The sequence below is a fragment of the Phalangium opilio genome, unplaced genomic scaffold (genome assembly GCF_054372755.1).
Source record: "Phalangium opilio isolate 3A_F unplaced genomic scaffold, DU_Popi_V2 ptg000079l_1, whole genome shotgun sequence".
NCBI lineage: Eukaryota > Metazoa > Arthropoda > Arachnida > Opiliones > Phalangiidae > Phalangium > Phalangium opilio.
This window is the reverse complement of record NW_028324187.1, coordinates 2,168,277-2,189,895: the sequence shown is the minus strand read 5'-3', so window position 1 is coordinate 2,189,895 and position 21,619 is coordinate 2,168,277. Positions and strand designations below refer to the sequence as shown.

At 38.0% G+C, this 21,619-nt stretch overlaps 1 protein-coding gene across 1 annotated transcript in view; it reads right to left on the bottom strand.

The window, feature by feature from the left end:
• The window catches only part of LOC149654154 (serine-enriched protein), a 36,386-nt gene extending 15,207 nt beyond the window's left edge, over positions 1-21,179 (bottom strand). Inside the window, exons 1-2 of the mRNA XM_089845548.1 lie at positions 21,043-21,179; positions 16,766-16,978 (exon numbers count right to left, since the gene is read on the bottom strand). Of these exons, the coding sequence (XP_089701674.1) occupies positions 16,766-16,947 (182 nt within the window). The 5' untranslated portion in view covers positions 16,948-16,978; positions 21,043-21,179. The remainder of the gene's footprint in view (positions 1-16,765; positions 16,979-21,042) is intronic.
• Positions 21,180-21,619: the final 440 nt, after the last annotated feature.

The window sequence follows — 21,619 nt, the reverse complement described above, 5'->3', positions numbered from 1 at the left end:
CCATAACCCTGATCCCATCCAAACTCGGAGGCCTTTCCTTAGACGAACAGGTCTGATATAGGCACTCAGGACTATTCTACAGACCCTAGGCCTTGGACGTACATACCTAGAAAGGTGGTCTACCTAGAGACCTTGCTCATCCCAGCGCCTTTGAAGTCGATTTATCAACATTAAAAGCGACGGCCGAACGATGAAGGTAATATGAAGTGACGGACACTGGCTGCGAGAGGAAGCATGCAGTATAGTGCAGCTCTGGAGTAACCGTCGATTCCAATATTACCCTACAGATGTAGGTACGAAAAGCCTCTCTAGAAGTCTAGATAACTTTCCCCGTACTGCAACGGTTTACTCAGCTATACTCTTCAGTTCTCCGAAGCTGGCTTTTTATTGGGAAATGGTAGAAAACGTGGCTGAATTCACTTTATACTCCAGGGGTATCAATATATGTAAGGATTGTTTTCCTGGAGATTTCTTTTTGAGGTGTCAGTGAGGCGAATAAAAAGAATGCGAATATAGTTTCAAATCTGTCTTTTTGAATTTATCAACGCTCACATCTTGCCCCGCTACCCCTGCCAGCGTTGTTGGCCATTATAAATATTAGAATTTTCAATTTATGGTTTGGTTATTTGAAATACAGACTCAGTGTACGAAAAATTCATGCGCTCGATAAGTTGGGCTCGAAATGCAGGAACGAACGTTCAGCTTTAATTTTCAAATTAGACTTAACACATACATATAAATTCCAATTAAAATGAAATTGAGAACGTTTGTGCAATCACTATTTAGTCAATTTCCTAAACTCGAATTAAATAATCAAAAATATATACCACATTCAATCAAATGTTCAATAAATTTTCACCAAAAAAAAGTAATATCATATTTTGATTCACGTGCATGTATTTTGGAATATTATTCTTAGATTGAAAGATAGACTATACTATACTATACTCTACTCTATTCTATTCTATTGTTTTCAATCAAACTATACCTAGTCGTCGTTTTTGAAAAATATGTCGAAATACTTTCCAGGAATTGAGGTAGGCTTATATTCTCTTTCAGAAAAAAAAATATCTAATATTTCTTCGAAAAAAAAGCCCGGTGGACAGTTATATATATGAGCTTTATAAATCGAACCAAGAAAAATTGAATATAAAAGCACTATAGTCTGTGGAAATTTAATATTTTAAACTTTATTTTGTAGATTTCAAAAGGCCTGGAGAGAAAACGGTTGGTTCCCCTGGTAAAAAAAGGTGAGGGACTATATCCAGTTTATCTAGGGAAATAGCCAAACCTAACTCAATATCTTTTATCCAAAGAAGTGGTGTTATAAGAGAGGCGTGAGGATGGGGCAATCGCCCCTCGGCGTACATACGTACGTCTCTGAATCTGGGGGTTATAGCCCACGCCCTGTCCCACGATGCACTCGAGCGATTTGGGAAGGGGGGCCAAACGCAGACTCCCAATATTCCAGAGCACGAAGCACGGACTACGAATATCAAACGAAACGAATGGAATCCGATATTTCGAGTGAAACGATACAGAGAGACGCGTATACTTTCTCTTTACACTACTCCAGCTCAGATCTCAGCAGACCACTTCTCCAGGCTGGTTTCTCCTATTCCTCAACTTTCCCTTCTCACTTATTCGTTGGTCATTGCCCTCCCCCAGCCCAATACACCCGAGGAGTCAACTGGAGTAAAGATGGAGCCTTTCCACGCTACTGTCTGTAATATTATTCCATGCCATGCTTCTTCATTTCCCTGTTTTCTATTTCAAATGCCCTCCTTTTTTTTCTTCTTTTTCAAGTCTCGAATCTCGATATGTTTTGAAAAGAGGTATATTTTTATTCGGAACACAGTTAAGTTTATTACGTGAAAGAACGAAGCTTTACCAATATATTTGTTGAATTTGCACGACATTTTTCTGGGAAAATTCATCACATTACAATTAGTTCCATTCTTTTCAACTAAAAGTTGGGTTAATAGAAGAAATTTAGGAACGTTGGGATGAAAAATCATGAAATCGATTACAGAAGTAACAACAAAGGATGCGGAAAAGCGGAAAACTTAATTACGACGACTAGGCTAGCTAGGGAAATAGTCTTTTTCAAACCATACCGTGTAGCGTTCAACAATGAAATTAATATTTGACGAACAAAAGATCCAAAGAGATTGCTAACAAAAGCCCCTCCTCATCCGAGCCGTTTTTATTTCACCGTGTACCCTACCTACACCTCAAAACTATCCAGTCCTTTTCAGAGTCATAAATCTTTTTCAGGAAAAAGTTCGCGGAACCTTGTAACGTTTCAACAAAAGAACTAACATCGGAAGTAATCAAGGAAAACCAGGTCCAGGAAGATTTTCGGGGTATTTTTTTTCTGTGGTCATTTTACTGAGTGACCGCTCGCGGTTTTCAGCTTTTGTTGGATTTATTTTGGGCTGCTGTGTTTGTGTTTTTCTTCTTAGAGTTCAATGCATCTTGCTACCAACTTATTACCGAACGGACAATGAAAGGGCTCCGCTATACAGATTGGACCAGCCAGATAAATATTTGGATACGTTGATCGACGTTCTAATGAAAATGGGGGAAATTGCTCTTAGATTTATTGGATCTTTGCGTGCCGGACTAAGCCTTTTGACGTCAAAACACGAATGTCGGATGTCATATCATAGTAGTCAGAGTCACCATCGGTGACTGAAATTTGACTTGTTAGCCGAAACTGTCCCCTGGCTTAGGGGTCAAAGACTCAAAGTTCGAGAAAACTTAGTTTGGAAAGCATTTTTGATTAACATAGTACCCACAAAAAGAAAAGAGATAGACATATAAATAACTCTGTCCTGGAAACTGTGTCGAATGACGGCGGTGAAAGGCACTTGGCGCTGAAATAGTGGCGAAAGAAAGGTCCTATATAGCATACCGTTAGTAGTAGTAACGTAGCCAAAAGGAAAAGCAAAAAGTTGTTTACAAGAGGAAGAAGTGAGTTCAATAATTCGGTGCATCCAGCCAGCTAGCTTGCTCCCGCATCCCACTGTTGGGAGAATGGAGTTGGGCTCCGACAGAGGACTAAAGAGAATTTATTGGCGATTGGCGAAGACGCCGGTAGCAAAGGTAGTCCTATACCTCGAGGAAAGGAAGACACGCGGGGAGCTATAGTAGGGATACAAGCTGATGGATGACGGTGGTAGAGCGAACGCCCCACTCTTCCCATCCCTATATAGTCGCGACCGGGACTTGCCAATATACAAGGGCGTTGAATCACGTTTCCATAGCTACCAGTCGACAGAGAATTGAGAAAGGAATATATATATAGTTATAGAACAACTCAACAACCGACCAGAACAAAATTAAACATTTTCTCGTATAGACTCTTTTCATGGCTTTGTCGTATAGTAATGTAGAACACCGATTATTGTGTTACATACGTTAGGTGAAAGCTGAAATAACAAAGTCACATATATTAAGCGATTCTGCACGAGTTCAAACACGAGGAAAAACTAGTCTTTGTATTAACCTACGACCAACCAGTATTACAAAACAAAACGTTCATAAATTAAATTAGAACGTATCCAATTGTATAATTAAAATTTTTAAAATAAGATAGCTAGTTAATTTTCTCACAATTAAAACAATTCCTTAGTCAGCACATAATTCGTTTTTCGAGATACCATTAAGATGCTTTTAACTACATTGTCCATCGAGACTGTTAGCAATAGTCATTAAAGCGTCGGCCGGGAATGTAAAAAGAAAAAAGCTACTCTCATTGACGTTATATCTGCCTTTCCCGTCTATTAGTTCTGAGGCAGGAGACGGACAAAGTGCGATGAGCTCACTTAGACTCCCATAAAATAGTCCCAAAAAGATATAATTCTAGACAGACTAGATAAGTGCGTACGTAACAGTCCATTAGTGGACAGACCAGACGAAAAAGGGGTTTAGATCGTCTCGTTGATAAGATATCCCAGAGATACCACCACCACCAAGAAAGAAAGAAAGAAAGAAAGAAAGAGAACCGTCTTCCGAGTTATTTATACGACAATCATCTCAATCCTCGTAAGACTGAATTCTCGCGTAAACAGTTCCATAAAACACAAGACAAAAAAGTAAAGAGGCTGGAAGCTTCGGAGCAGACACCAGAGGCCAAGCTGTTACAGAAGTCGCAATGATTTTACATTAAGGTTTTGGTATAAACGCGTCATCGTCCGCCTGATGTCAACGGTCTCGCCACCCCTGGAGAATCGAGGAAAAAAATTGCCAGAAAATTCGATGGTACAAATGGGCAAAAAGGTTGAGATAAAAGACTATCTCGGTTGCTTGTCAAGAGACTCAGTGCTAAAAGGAAAAACTCTTGAATTAAGAATCTGATGCCAGCCAGAGAGGATGTATAGGGAAAATCGTTAGGTTTGAGAACAGAGTTTATAAAAACAAAGCAGGAAAATTGCATTGTTGACGAGTGACAATAGTGCCAACGAACAAGGTTTTTTTTCTTGATATTTTGGTTTTAAACCCAAGAGGTTTTCGGGATTTCTTAGGATGAGCCTATAATGCTGTTTGGATGAGCCTTTTTAGAAATTTAGAATTGGAAGAACTTCGCTTTTCCAAAATTATTCGATAGATTTAGATGAATCTCTAGTTTTAAATTCTATTTAAATAAGGGTTTAGAAAAAACTACCCAATACCATCTTGTTTGTATTCTTCCCACAAAAAACTGGCACTCAGGGGTTTCTTCTGTGGCTATGATTCGCCCGCGAGATGATTGATGCGGGAAACGCTCCAAAATTGGTGGGAGAGAGAGAGAAAAATATAGGAATCGTCTTCTATTCTCTTTCCATATAATTTCTTATAAAAACTAACAGTTCCTGACTGACTCTGCACTCGTTCTAGAGGGCGCTAAGCTAGAATAAAACACTCCTATCAGGCCCTAGAGTGCGCTGGAGGAAGAGAAAATATGTGGCACTCGTATATACCATCGACAGTACGACGCCAGGTGTCGACCCCCAGTATAGAATGATTTAGAGTCATTTTATGTGGGCGATGAAGCCGAGATGGCGTCCAACTTGAATTATTCAGTGGCAGACACCAAACACTAGCTATTTTTACTATACGAGAGGCGACTCAGATGAGATATGACAGAAAAATGAGAACCGGATTACCGTAATTCGTCATTTCGGGTACATATAATCAGGCTCCTATTTGACAGTAAAATTATTCCTGATTTGGTCACGCAAAAACCCAGAATTGTAAATATTTGTACTACCTAAATGATAGGAGTATAGAAACTTCCCAAACAAATCATTGTGAAATCAACTATATGTCAGTCGCAACAGAAACGTTGCGTGTGACGTCAATTTAATTAAGCCTTGTACTTCCAAGGCTTAGTAAAATAGTAAAGACACAAGCCACGTATCCAATGCAATCAAAACCCAGATAGCTCCTTTCCAAGATAGATAAATCTCAGCGATATCTATGATACCAGATTGTCAAGAAATAGGAAGTTCCGTCTCGTAAAGGATGAAGAGAGTCATCCCTTATATTTGTTCTTCATTTCTCAAACATCAAACATCATGTTTGAGAACTTGTTATCCGTACTAGAAGGAAAGGGAGGTTCCTGGACCCCAAACTAAGACCGTCTCTAATTGGACGTCTCGCGAGAAGAAAGTTTTTGTGATGCCACAAACGATTTCCTATGATGTATCAGTGTGTAACCATATTGACTATACCAATGTCTACAGGGACTCGCGAGATGCAATCAGAAAGTAGTTCCCGTTTCTTACAACGCTGTACAGTTACGTATAAAAAGGTCACAGATCGTTAATAAGGGGACCCTGGTGTAGGTCAAGGCGAACTTAGTTGTTGAAGGAAGAGGGTACACTATTAGTTTTAGTCAGTTGGTGATATTAACCCTTTTTCTCCTGTCATTATTCTCTGTCGTTTTCCATCATTGGATGATGAATTCCCGCACTAACTCTCGTTTATTAGAACCGTAACAACACTGCGATAAGCCTAAATCCTCGGACCATACTGTTGAGCATAATTCGCCTGGCGTTAGGATGGTTAGGACATTTTGAAATCACAACTTAGAAGGTATTGATTTTCTAAACATAATACCCTTAATCCCGCTATCTGTCGAATTTATCACGGACGTCTTCGGTCTTAGAGACTTGGGAATTATCTCACTTTGTCCGCCCGATTCTGACCGGGAAAAATTTAGTAAATCAACAGAAGTAAACAAGTAATCATATAGTTTTGCGAAATTATTTAAATTGCCAATGGTTATGACATAAAATCGGGGTACAACACACCACAGATTCCTTACTTCAGATCATACATCCGAATCAGATCTATCCCCATAGGAAAAGCAAGCTATAGGCTTATAAAAGCGAGCGTGCAGCATAGGGGAGAATTAAAACTCCGTCGGGAATTTGGAAAATTTCGTTTCCGATTAAAAATCACGGTCCGGGATAAGAACTTCACGCGCATATTTTAGGGCCGTTTTTTTAATATAATCGAAGCGTGCAGACGTCACGCTCTTTTTGTCTAGATTGAGAGTGACGGTCCCTTTTTCTCCATATACTTTTCTCATTTTATTTTTCATCGAGGACAGATTTTGGGATGAAGCGAGGTGGGAGTCCTGGTGGTCGTTTTATCATTAGAATTACCCCGAGAGCGAGTGCTCAAGATGAGAAAGAGAAGAGAGAAAACGCTTTGAATTTCATCATTTGCATATCTGCCCCAGTAGCGTACACCAATTTTTCCGAATATTAATGGCCCTAGTCGAATACCTTTCCCCTTACTAACGCGTGAAACCGTCTAGCTCGAGTTATGTACGGTCTTTCTTATGTCTCAGTCTGAATCTCTCCGGGAATTCAATGGGGTTCTAAGCAACAAGGGGTAGCGCACTTGTCGAAATTCCACAGACTCGAATTTTCAAAACCGTACCCAAATAAACGTTTCCGACAACGGTTAAAAATGCAACTGTACAATCTCTCGGGTTCCATTCTCAGATAAGTGTCTTATTTTTCTTCTCAGTGTGCCTCAACGACTCTCTCTCTGAATTTCCAGGGTCGCCCCAAAGTCCTGACTAAGCTTTCGATTTATGTAAGAAACTGACACCCATAGCAATTGTACGAACCCAAAAATAGTAAACTACTTAATCAGCGAAACAATGGAAATGCAGTAGATTCGGTTACGTTATTTCGTGATTTGAAGCTGCACTACGACCGTGGTATTGTAATTTTTTTCCCCGAAATACCTCAGAACACTCACTCCAAAAAGCTAAACAAACTTTTCCCGCGCGAATTTTCCCGCCAATATCTAATTCTTCGCCCATTAAGATTCACGAGCCATAAGGAAGTGGCGGGAAAGTTGAAACCGCGGGAAACTAAGTCATCAATAGTTGAAGCAATGAGTGAAAGCCTGGAAAACCATGTTTTAAAAACACGTGCCTTACATCTAATACGTTGGTTCTAATTTGTTAACCAAGATATTTTGAGAAGACGGGGCGAATATGTTTTCTAATACTGAATTGAAGGCCCGTAGCCACAAATTGCGAATCCTGAAAGGAAACGCGTCCCATAAAACCCGCCTCTTAAAAGACAACCTTATTTGGCCTTAAAATAGCCTTGCACTCTCCATAATAGCCTCTATCACGCGTACTGCCATTTTGATTGGTCGTTAATCCGGAATTGAATGTACTATTTTCTCTAACAGCACGCGCGCGGGCGAGACCCTCGAACACGGGGGCATATTTTCCCGCCAAATTTAGGGAAACTTGGGGCGCGTTAGGGTCTACAAATTTGCATCTTGTCTGGCACGCGCTAGAGGTCGAGTCTGCCTCATCTATTTTCCGCCTCTTTTGGTGTTACAGTCCCTATAGTAGGGTAACACAATCAAGTTTGAACCAAACGAACGTGAAACGTCGTCATCCGAGTTAGAAGCCCTGTATGCCCAGGACGCGGGGAACACTGTCTGTGCGTTTGGAATAATATACAAGTCGCCCAATAGGTGTATTGTTTATCTAATTGAATTTCGGGCGCCCTTATGTTACCGAAATATCCCAAAACCTGCCAAATTAGGCATAGCATTTATATAAAATTGGCTTTGTTGGTAGGCGAAGAGGTCAAAAACCTAGGAATAACCTTACCGAAAATTCTAAACAATCCTTAGAAGCTTGGGTTTAAAAATTTAGGGTGAAAACTACAAGGTACCATCCATTAGGTAGCTGGACTGTAAACCAACCCCCTATACCAGTCCCGTTGATGGAGTGTTCTTCGCACCAGGGACAGATAACTCTAACGATGTGCAAAAATAGACCGGTTATAGGTCAAATATTTTAACCGCTGGTTTATTCCCGAGACGCGGGATTCTAAACTCAGCTTCGGGAGTGATTAATGTCGCTAATTTTGAAACGATCCATTTTAAAAATTTCGCAGCCGCGTTTCATACAGAGATATCAAAAATAGGACAGGCATAGTAAAGCCTATAGCGTCGGCTCCCTTTTTATTTTTTTAAATACGACGAGGGGCATGCGAGCATTAGCAAACTGTATCTATAAAGCAGGCTGGAGCTTAGCATTCTATAAATTAGCGGAATTCTTGGCTGCGTCCAATTCCCTGATCTAGTTAATTTATCAGAATCAAACACGCTTACCACCTTTCCTCTTGGGGGCCGCCAGCGGCCCTTTTGTTTAAAGTCTTAACTCTATACAATATACCGACTAACTATGTCTCTTCAAAGACCACCCAACCCCTTTTAATTCCTTAGACTGTTCTCCATTCCTACGAAACAAAGATGTACTCAAAATAAAATAGCAACGCGCTATGCTTAGTCTTTGTCTATCTTTAAAGAGAAGCTAAAATGATCCTAACGTAATAGATAGTAACCAAATTCCAGGACCTTTAAAGGTACTTTTGAAATTGTTAAAAAGTACGGAGGCCGTCACTTCGTGATGTTTTGATTACTTTTTCTTACGCCATTCTCCAAGATGGTCGAAGATACAAACCCCATTCCATACATCCTTAAATATAACTTACACAGAAAACATAATTTAAAATGTATAGGATATTTTGTTTCATGTTTTTGGCCACCGTTTTTAAAGATGGCTCCATATTCAAATTCAAAAACCATACAGCGTGTCTATAAGAAATAGTGAACCAGTGGTTCAAACTTAAACGTACGAAAGTTACTTCATTATTGAAGTTTATACATTTTTGGCCGCCATTTTCAATATGGCCGCAGATTACTAAAATATTTCAAAGTGAATACCTCCACATCACAGTAAAACTAGTTTGTTTCCTAGCTAAAGCAGTTGAGGCTGGGCGTTGACGAGTCATTCAGATTTTGTTTCAAAATTCGTATCACAAGATGACCAACTAGTTATAAGACAAAGGAGTTGTTTCTTCCCTGCATACCAATTAAAGTCTATTATGGAACAAATTATAACTAATTAACACAAAATCAACATAAAATTCTACCGCACACCGTCCCTTTGAAAAAGAGGGGGCGGGGCAAAGATAAACCCGCCGGTTTCTCTACAAACAACATCCTGAAAAGTTGGCAGCTCACTAGTTTTGCAGGAAAGACGTGTCACTCGCTTTTGAGTTCATTAATTTACTCCCAAAAGCCCCGAGAAAAATAGAGATTCTAACCGTAGTATCGCTCGCTGTGTTACCCATCCCAGCGTAAGTCTATGTACGTATAGACACACATACATACACACACACACACACACACCAGCTAATTAGAATTTGGGAAGCACCGAAATTATAAAGTTGAAAAGTCTTAAAAGTTTACTTTACTAGGCTCCCTAACTAAAACACTTGGATACGGTGTTTATTTTCTTTTAGTCTTATCGTGTTTATATTTTTGTTAACCGTTTCTTTAATAGAGTGTTTTAAGTTCTGACAATATGTTTTTCTTCTTCAATTAAATTTAATTAATTAAGTTGTTTCGCAAAGAAACATGCACTGGTCAAAGAATATAGTTAAGTTTTTTCATTACAAAGAATTGCGGATTTATTATGATTCAAGGGTTAAGTCGGGGTCGAAGTAAAGAAACATTGAAACAGACGGAACTCAGATAATGAAAAGAGCGCAGACCATCGAGGCTAATCCCTTTTTAATGACATACCAATCTCTGGATGGATTTTTGTACCATTCGCACTCGGTTGCACTAAATCCTAATTCAAACCCTATGGCCAAACGCAAATTAACTTCATACTTTGTTTTAAATCTATAAAGATTGCGGCTCGTAAAAAACTAATCCCACTTTAATTAAATATTATTTTCATACAGATTGCAGCTGCCTAAAGCCCTAAATTAGCCAAGTGCGAACGGAATTTGGGAGGCGGACGCTCTGCTGTGTTTTACTCGAGATAAAATTCATCGAGAGAAAGACAGCTCTGGCGAGAAAAACGTCTTTAGTCACCCGTCTTCCCCGACGACGTTGCTATAGCAACGAACAAGTACTCATCCCCGCTATTAATTAGAAAGACGCCAAATATGAAAGAGAGTTGCTGCTCCCGCGACTGGATTAACTACATCCTACACGATATTTCATTCCAACCAACCTCCCCATCACCTAAAGTACATGACAGATCTTTCAACGTCGAAAAGGCTAAAAATAGAACTGTTTTTATTAACATCTACCTGTGATACTGTACATGGTGTATTCCTTAGCTTTTTTGAATTAGATTATGTAGACGAACGATGCAAAAGAATTCGGAACGTTTGTCTTAATCGAAGTTTGTTTGCGATCAGCAAATGTAGGCCTAGACGAACAGTCTAGAGCAGCTACATTGGGTAATTTGAAGTGTTCGGAAGAAAGTTTTCAATCGTCACAAACACTTGAAGGAAACAATCTCCTTTCAAACGAATGAACTAGAATGACGGGCCTAACGGTATAGTAACACCAAAACCAAGAAAGAAAACTCAGTCAGCCAAGAATCGCTTCAGATCAGACCACGAAAAACACGGGCTTCTGATAAAGTATAGAAGGTAGGGCCACATCAGGCTAGGCCACAGACAAAGAGCAAAGGAGCAAGACACAGCGTAGTGACAAGGGGGCAGTTGACGGATCGGTCAAGCTCGAATCACGGTACGGCCGAACGGAAACAAACTCTAACCATTAGGGCAGGCAGTTCAGACTACCGAAAAGTCTCGAAGAAAAACAAAAAAGTCTCTAAGCCTCGGTCAACTGCTTGAGATATACGTAATAGTATTTGGTCCAGGTATCTTAGTTGAATAGATAAATGGTTTGTAGGGTAGGTTAGAATACGGCGTATCCTGCTTTTAACTCTATTCAGTGGCGATAACTGGACCAACTTAAAGGTTAGTTTACGGTCCGGCGAATAAAACTAAGAGGCAAGCCGCCAGCTGTTGGTTTAGCTAATAACGAGGAAATTCCCTGAATTTAATTATAATTTTTCACAATTTTCGCTTGCCACGGATATTTTAAGTAAAACAGAAAGCTATAGACCAAATTTTGTTAGACAAACTGTCCACAATTCAGAAAGAAAGATATATGTTGCTATATGTAATAAAAGCCCATGAAGAATGGTCATTTAATAATAAAGGTCATATAATATTTCCCAAACCAAATATTAACAACCCACAAACTAAATGAACGGGTCATGAAAGAATAGGGCGTCGTATAAGCAACGAAAGAGAAAAATGATATACACACCACAATTGATATCATTTCCTAGATCGTTTGGGACGTCGTTGCTCAAGCTCTTTTTCCCTTTTCTTTTGTCTGCAATCCGAAACAAAAAGTATACCAGAGAAAACAAAGGACTAGGAGCAAGGGTGTATAGCGAGTTAGCTGTACCACGATGTTAGGATGAAGAAAGAAAACAGAAACAGATGTTCCCTTACACACGGCCACTGGAGCTGGCTAGCTGGATGGCTCCAAAGCAAAAACGCTCAACATGTTATCAAAGTAAACAAAAGAGAAATTCAACCTTCCTTTCAAACAATTTCTTTTCCTTTGCTCGAGATTCAGAGACTTACATGTTGTATGTTTAGATTTCTGTTTTGTCTCGAAAACACGCGTTTTTACGCTGTTGTTGCTGATCCCCTTTACCCAGAGTTTCATTTTTTATATTTATTTGAAAAAGCTTTCCCATTTCTTTTTGTAACTTCCTTACGTGTCTAGAAACTTTTGTGGTCTAAGGTTATATATCTTCCTACCTACAGGGTGTTTGTGAAAAGTCCATCAATAATGAAAGGGCGTATTTATTGGGCCATTTTGAGTCGAAAATGTTCTATGACATTTTGCCGTCCGAGCCACGGTTTTCGAGTTATGATTTGAATATTTTAGGGATGACCCCTTCATTAAATTAGCGCTGTCTTTCAATTTCTTAATTAAATTTAAGGGGTCATCCGTAAATTACTCCAATCATAACTTGAAAACAGTGGCCCGAACGGAAAAATGTCATAGAACATTTTCGACTCAAAATGGCCCAATAAATACGCCCTTTCATTATTGATGGACCTTTCACAAACACCCTGTATATTCCCTTTTCTTTCCATTAGAAACAACCTTTTTGTTTTCAATAAACAAATTCAATTGCTACATAAAAGATAAACGTGCCTAGAGGCCATTCTAGATGGAGTTAGAGTATCCTCAACGTATGGAGGCTATAGTGAATTCAAGATCCTCTTTAGCTCCATCTACATTATCTTTTCAGCATCTTTATTATTAACTGTAAAATACGTTTCTTGGAATAAAGAATAGTTTTTATTAACTAAGTCCTTATTTATGACTATCGAAAAATTCTAAATCAACATTCAAAACTACAGTTGTGAATTTGAAAAATAAAATATTCAACAAAGGTTGATTGGTAAAAATATATACGTGCCGTTTATTTATTGAAGCTGTAAATAACCAGTAACTGTAACGTAAAACCCTAGGGGTGAATTCTCAAAATTCAATTAACTTTCGGGAAGCGCGTGGCGTCGTTATTTATTGTTAAAATATCATATTTTGATAAATATTTCCCCTAGCTCTAGCTAGACTGAGTATAGAATTGAAACTTTTCAGAGAAAATAAATTATGAGAAATGGTTTCCCGGTATTCCCTAACCGTAAATCACGACTTATTTAAAAACAGTTTCCATCTCACTCACCTTAGGTAAATATTTCTTCTAATAAATGTGAAAAGAATCAATATCATTTCGAGATAAAATTTGATACTCGAGCAAAAAAATGCAACCGTCGCTCTAAGTACTGTTGGAACACTTCTACAGGAGCTATAGGTTTTCTAATGTAGCCGTTTTGGATGTTGTTGTCCAGACAAAACTTCCAAACATACCTTTCCAACCAATTATCTAAGCCTAATTGTAAGCTTTACGCTCGCGGCGATTCCTTTATACCTAATTAACTTTAATTAGCGTATTAATTTCTTTCAGTTGAAAACGTTAAAGCTACTCATCCTAGAGGGTCAAAATAAAAAGGGCTATTCATCTCTGGCTATTCACAAAGGAAGGACAAAACCAAAGAAAAGAATCCCTCTTTTACCAAAAAAAGAAAAAAAGTAAAATTGGAAGTTGAAGTTCAATCGAAATGACTTTTAAAAATCTCCCCCTCAAACGAGCGAAACCTCAAAAGAGCTTTTTATTTCCCACCCATCTCAGCCTCTCTTCTGGCCTCTTTAACTTCTTTTATTTTTCTTTACGATTCTGCGTCTGACAGTCCCTGGCCTTCCTTTCGTCTTACACCTTATTATAGGGCTCAAGAAATCAAGATCAAAGATCCCCACCGTTAGATGTAGACTTCGCCCACGCGACACCATACAAAATGACAAAATGCGAGGCCTAATTGAAGGCGACATGAACTCGAAAGGTAGATCTTTCCTGGATGGGCCTTGGAGGTCAGTGAGAGGTCTATTGTACCGACTCTAGGAAGAAGGTAGACCAGTTCAATTTTATTTGGTATATTATATGTTCTTTGAGAGCCTTGTAAGGATAAAGTTTCACCATGGCTTGGTAAAGAGGTACATACACCATCGACGCGAAAATTGATGGTATTATTTCGTGGTTCCGATAGTTCGGATATAAAAATTGTTTTTTACTGCCTTCTGTCGCAACGCTAGAAGGTGCATAGTTGAACTTCGTACGAAACTGCTTTTCAGTATAAAAAATACAGCGCTAAGGTTGTAAACCACTATATAAACGTAAAATATATTATATATCAAAACTGTCAATATGTTTCTAAGTTATAAGACATAAAAACGAAGCAGTTGCTAAAACCAAACCACATTGTTATTTTTTATTATACGTTGTTTGAAGATATATATATATATTGGAATGATTTTCACTACAATATCTTTGCAACTGAAAAGATATTGCCAAACCAAAAATTTATATAAAAAAATAGGGTAGAAAAATGAATTTAGAAGTTTGTTTTTTTATTATTATTATTATTATTTAGAATCAATAAATCCATTCTTTCATCGAATTTCAATGGAAAATCTACGGGCTCTTAAAAATGAGAATTCGAAGAAAAAAATGTTCTTCAAACATTTGTTTTCTAAAAAGAAACTGGCCAAGAGAATATATTGAGGCCTACGCAGGTTTTTGTTACATTATTTTCCCAAGGATAATAAAGCAAAGGATAAAAACCCAATAGGAAATATTATCTGGGTGAAAGGAATCCATAGAAAAGATAACTCTTTTCAGTTCAGTTAGGCCTAACTACAACGAATAAAGAGTTTGGCTTCAGTATATACCCAGATCATAGACCTTTTGTGTCCCCTTTTTGAGCAAGGTTTATCAGTTGAATGAACATATATATTATACACTAGAAGATGATTTAAATAAAATAGATTGCTCTAAATACAAGGTTTTCCTATAAAAGGCTTGAATTTTTTAAGCCTTGGTTGAAATCTCCCGATTCAAAATTCTCTTTGAAATTAAAAACCTATTTCTACTATTTGAAATACATCACACTATTTAACTGAAAACACTTCAATGTTTAACTCAAAACTGGTTTTAAAATCTATTGAAAAATATATTTAGAAAAGTTGTTATTTGTTGGTTTTAGGAAATGTTACCTTAGCAGCGGAAGATAAGCAAAGAGAAATTCCAAGAACGTCAAAGCAAAATATTTGTCGTTCAACCTATTTCTCGCCCAAAAGGGAAACGATGACAGGGATGTGCTTGTAGAGGCTTAAACCTCGTAAATACCAAACACGACATTTTTTGTGCAGAAAAAGATGGAGTGGCTCAAGAACTAGCTAACCAACGAGGGGGTTTACGTAAAAATCTACTAGATCTTCAGGCTTAGGAAAAGTATTTGCAGAGTCCATGGAGGCAAACAGATGTTATTTTCGAACAAGATACATCCACAAAAAAAACACGCCCTACCATATTTGTTTTCAAGTTAGTACAAGAAATTTATCCAGTTGCAGTTAGGCTTTTGATGAGAGATAATATAACCTTCCATCACTAACTACAATACAAAATACCATTAATTTTCTACTGGGGGCTAAGTACAGAGACATCAAAATAGTAGAAGAAAAATCTATATCGAAAATTACTCAATGTCAAAAACGAAAGTTTGGCAAGGAGATCATACATATTGTACCTTGGATGCGAAACTTACACCGAAAATCAATACTAAGTTCTAAAAAATATAAAAGTACCATATCCAAGATACATCAGCTTAATCATCCATGGTATAAACCTTTATCCTTCGTGGTGGTATGTATATAAAATACGTTTTTCTCACAGGGAAAGCACTAAGCTCCTTTAGAGCAGGGTTCCTCGTGTAAACACAACGATATATAAGAAATAGTAAGGTGCTGGGGATTCGGTAAAAGCCTAACTCATCTTTACTTCCGAAAGGAAGTCTCATAAATGACACAAAATGGAAAGATACTTGGTTTTGGTCGTAACTTGGTGACTAGCAATCAAGAAGAGTGGACGAGAGACCCCATGATGGTGGGAACAGGGACAGGTGGAAATCTTGGATCAATAACTACCAGGGTAGAAGGGTGGTGGTGGTAGGACAGGGATGGGGTTAGCTTAGCAAAGCGGAAGGACAATTCCCTTCCTCTCCCCCACTTCTCTTCCTTTTCCGTGGAAGATAAATTATAAAAGAATAAATTTTTGTGTAAAAGCGCAACAACGGTTATAGCTGGCCGGGGCTTTACCCGGGCGCCAGTCTCCAAGGCTTAGTTACTTACTCTCTTGGACGAATTTTAAAACTGAATATTTTAAATTTTAAGCGATGGTGATACCGTTATGTTCGGTGTGCGGAATATTTATAACTAATTAATGAGAGATATTAATACTTATATTTGCTACGCTCGACTAATTGCATTGTCAATACTTTCTATATACAGGGTGTTTCATTTTAGTCTGTCACCAATAATTTGGGAGTTATTTATAGGCGATTGTGAGTTGAAAATGTCGGGGTTACCGTTTCTTAATTAGATTCAATTATGAAGCAAAACAGACAATGCTAATTAATTTAAATTTAATTATTAATATTGAATTTATATACTCTTTTCGTAAGTCGGGGGTGAAATAGAGTCTGGTGTTTGACCACTTTGTTTTCTTTCGATGGAGTATTCGGTATGTGGGTAACAAAGACATTAGACAGAGCTTCAAACAATACAGACTAAATTTGGTGGACTAGTAACATCTTTCGTTACCGTTTAAGAAAAGGGACTATTGAGATTAATTTCGAGTTAATATTAAAGACGAAATTTAAAATTTAACCTTTACAAAACCTTAAACTAAAAAAAGGAGAGGGCATTGTATTACCTGGCTCGTAAAATCAGTCTATGAGCGTAGACAGGTGCTTCCTCTCTTCCAACTATGAAGACCAAATCGGCGGAATCTCTGTCTTCAGCTAATCGCTGCAAATCTTCCAATAATCGAGGTACTCCCGAAAATGATTTATCTGTGAAATGCAAAGCTGCCGCGGCTTGAACTCGGGCACTCATAGTTAATCCGGTTGATATCGAAACTCATTAACTGCAAGAAAAAAAATATTTAATAATAAAAAAAACCCTAATTTAATACCAGTACAAACTAATTAAACTTCCATTAAAACCGTATTAAAATTACACCGATATCAAATTAAAATTTTTAATATCCCCAGCCCAGCTTATTTTCATAGATATTAGGGGGTTTACTACGAGGGATTGGATAGTCGTTCAGATACATTTTGGGGAAATTAAATTTTGATTCGTCTAAAGTCAAATAAGGGGATTTTTCTTGGCTAGTGTCCGACGTCAAGAACAATTACCCTAATCCCCAAACCGACCACAAATTCTTCATAAAAACGACATTAAAATATTCAACGCCAAAAAAAAATTTCCAAGATAATATAAATTACTAGGCCCTAGAAGGGAACCCAAAAAAAAAAAGGAACCATGGTGGTAAATTAGGCATCACCTCATTAACAGAGAACAAGCATCGAGAAAAAAATATATACATATATGAAAATCCCATGAGGTTAAGAGAGGAAAAGGTTTTTGGGCAAAAAAAAATTGGCTCCTTTATGTAACCGTGCATGTATTTCAACATCGTTACAATTTCGTGAAATCTTTCCACTTTTGTAACACGTATTACTCCTATTTTTGGAGGCCAATGGAAAAAACTGACCACTGTAGTTGGTTGGTCATTATTTACCTGTTCTTTTCATGGTACAGTAATGAAATTATGAAAAAAATATGGGGTAGTAATCAATCAGTATCTTGGGCAAGTTAACATGGCAGTTTAAGCTAAGTTCAAATTATGTTTGTTTAAAAATTCCTTCTTGACTTATACGCGGCTTCTTGTTGCTGTTTGGTTGCTAATAGCAACCCAATCTGATGCAAAAGATCAGGAGAAATACGCAGATAAATAATAAAAAAATTGTGTGGGGAAAAGAGAGAGAGAGAAGGAAAAAAGGTTTTTCCTCATTTTTTTTCTCTGTCTCTCTGTTAAAAAGGAAAATAGTGGTATGGTAGTGTGCCAACAGGCAGGAGGCTTTTATCTCATGCTCGAGTTAGCGTTAATTATCGAGGACGGGATGGTGAAAGACCCTTAGAGATTCATTCGGAGTCAAGACAAGAGCTTCGGAGTAAAGGAACCGTGTAAGGAAAACTGAGATAGCAACGAGGGTTTGTAATTCGAAGGCGATGAAAGAAAACTCATTGAGGTTTTTCTTCTTTCCCAAACCGAAATTAACAAAAATTACAAAAAAAGGCATAGATAGAGTGCACTAAAGGGGGCTAGAGAACTTTCCTCCCCCTTTTCTTAACTTTAACCCAGCTTCAGGGCTGCCAATAAGTTGCAATAGCATTTCCTGCAGGTTTGGGACTGAATGATCTGAACTGAACTCAAATGACTATAGCAACCCTATCTGTATAAATATAAGATCGGTTTCCTTAGTCTTCACTGTTGACCAAGTTAGATGCATTGCACCAAGACACGTACTGCTAGAAGTACTCTAGAGAAGACATAATAGATATTCTTGCATTAGGTGCAAGAATACCGAAGACATCAAAGGCTCTGAAGGAACATAACTATGGCTTAGGCGGAACTAAATTTCAATACTAATTTAAGCAATGTTGCGTTTATAGCAACACACACCTCAGGTTGACTATCAAAACACACTGTTGGTTTCTCCCGCTAAGCCTTGGTTCCGCATCCGCAATTTATGTATTCCATCCTTACACATTTCGTAGGCCTAGGTCCTTTTATTCGTGTATTAAATCAACGCCTCTAGCCCCCCTCCCATTACTATGTATGTTTGGGATAATAGAGGCAGGAGGTGCTCCCCTACAAAATTCCCAATATTGAAACTAACTGACAGACCCCCTTCTTGGTGGTATAGTGGTACAATATATCATGGTCCCAATGTCTGCGGTCTAATTAAACAGCCCGATTCCCTTTGGTGTATATTTGAGGGGATATATCTCGAACTGAACCCCTCGGTGCGCACTGTGTGACTCTACACTATGCCAGCATGGATGGGATTGATTTTGCGCTAAGACGCCTTGGGTATTATGGTAAATTCTGATCAGGAATGCGATGTAGGATGATGCCCCTAGAATTCTCCTGAGAATTTAAACTTAGCAAAATTCAACTCTTGTCACTGTTAGTCACAACGGCAATACTTTAAAGTTTTACCCAATAGAATGGTAAATAAACAAAGTGTGGATAAATTGGATTAACGATTAAAAGAAGGGTTTTTGCGGTTTAGAATAAATTTCTTTCTTCTGACCACTTCCCTTTTATAAGTGGGGTTAAACCAAAAACGGATTTATGGGATAAGAACGTCGGATCATAGCTTTAGCCTCTAGTACCATCCTCGCATACTTTATTGAGAAACTTCGTCTGCTTATATTTTGACTCCACCCACAAATTCGATCTCTAGAAGTAGCTATATACAGAATTTGTGGGTGGAGTCAAAATATAAGCAGACGAAGTTTCTCAATAAAGTATGCGAGGATGGGGAGTGAATTCGCTAACTCCGACGTTCTTATCCCATAAATCCGTTTTTGGTTAAACACTTTACGTCTTTCAAAAAGCCTTCGCCAAAATGAAAATTACAGCCACCTCGAAAGACAATGCCTCTGTTTTCCTGAATTAAATCGAACCAATGAGAACGTCCATTAAATTTAACGTCTCTTGAATTATACTCGGACAATATATTGACCCAACATGTACCTTTATAACCCTATTCAAACAACAGACATCATGGTAATGGTCACCTAAACATAATAAGCGTAATCACGACGCAAACTTCAAATGTCATTAGGCAAAAATACGACGACCAAAATAGCAACTTTATGACGGTAACAGCCGGTAGCAATTCCGTTTTTGCTCTTTTTTGGCAATCAGAAAACAACTAATAAGTGACGAGGGACACTTTGGTTTTCGGAAAATGGTCTCCATCACGCCATACCTTCCTATATCTCTTTTGACCTAAGAAGGGCTAAAAATGACTCTGTCACACGCGAAAGTAAAACTAAAACTACTCAGAAGTAAATAACACGAAAAGTAACCGCAACAGGATTACAAAAGTTCACTTAATGGCCGCAAACGTCCCATGATAGCTCTGAACTTTAGGTCTACGGATAAAAATTTTAAAGCTTCTTATAACTAGGGTTTTAACAACTTCTGCCCTACACTTCGACCTGGTTAGGCCTAAACTGCCATTAGAAAACCTTTTCAAAGCTTGGCAACTTGAGAGAAAATTTTTACAATGGGAAGCCTACTTCGAAGGCGTTACCTCGTTGTCCCCCCCCCTTTTGTTCGGTCTTTGCCTGCCTGCTAAAGACGTCATGCTATCTTGATAGTTTTGTTGGAGACAATAAAGAGCCATAGTCCATTAATTACCGGCTTGGCAAAAACGAGGTCGAAGTGGGGGGAGGCAGGTGTCTTTGACAGCGCTCTTAGCTTGACTAGTCCCAACTTACTTTCTTTATAAATGATACTGTAGAGACCTAAGGGTAGGAGTGAAGTTGGAATGTATAGGGTAGGGACTTAGAGCGAGTCCCATGACCCTTTTTGACCTATTTTGAACCCCCTGTGGTTCGTACCCCCGATTTTAAACAATTGGTATGTTAAATTTTCAGCACCTCCTAACTCATTTGCTTCACTAATTTCACAGGAAAATTAATTACTTTAACGGTGGAAAAGGTTAAGCCATGGGTTGAATACTTTAGTTAGTAAAGATTCAAAATAATGTAAACTACAATAATTATTAGGGCTGAATTTTAACTAGGAAGTAAAATAAAGTCATATTAATAAAACAATTCAAACCGGAAATGTATACACCGATTCTTTCGGTTTATTGTACTGAACGCACCGAGTCAACATACCCGTCTCACTCCTCTCCTCCTGCAAGTCTGGAGTCTACTGTCAAAAACCTCACCTAGTCTTAGTTGAAACCACGTTACAATTTACGCCTATTTATTAACTAAATTAACCCTAATTATGACCAGGGGTTAGCCAAGTATTGTTAACAAACCATTTTTTTAAGAAAAATGGTGGTTAAATCCGTTTTAAATTGAGATAATGAAACGAAAACGATGAATATTTACCTGAAGAAGTTCTTATCGAACGCCATTTTACCTTACTCTACACGAGGGAAGACTGGCTCACTAAAATTTAGAAAAACCTGTCCCGTACATTCGTTCCTGCTACTGGCTTAGGTCAACCTCCTGTAGCCCTCTCTAGCTATTTCTTTAAAGTGCACCCTCCCCTTTGAGAATTTGAGATTTCCCCCCTCTCGGTAGACCTTGAAATTACAGAAGGAGAAAGTTTTTATAGAGGAAATCATACTAAGAATTTAAATAGGAAAGGAAACTTCTATAAAAAATTAAGAAGAAAATACCACAAAAGTAATTTTTTATAAATTTCGCTTTTGATGGTACATACGCACCTACCTACTGTTAATTCAATAATCAACCTATTTCGAAGTTAATGATGATATCGTCATAGTTAATGATAATATCGTCACATTAAACGATAATATATCGTCATAGTTAATGATAATATCGTCACATTAAACGATAATATATCGTCATAGTTAATGATAATATCGTCACATTAAACGATAATATATCGTCATAGTTAATGATAATATCGTCACATTAAACGATAATATATCGTCATAGT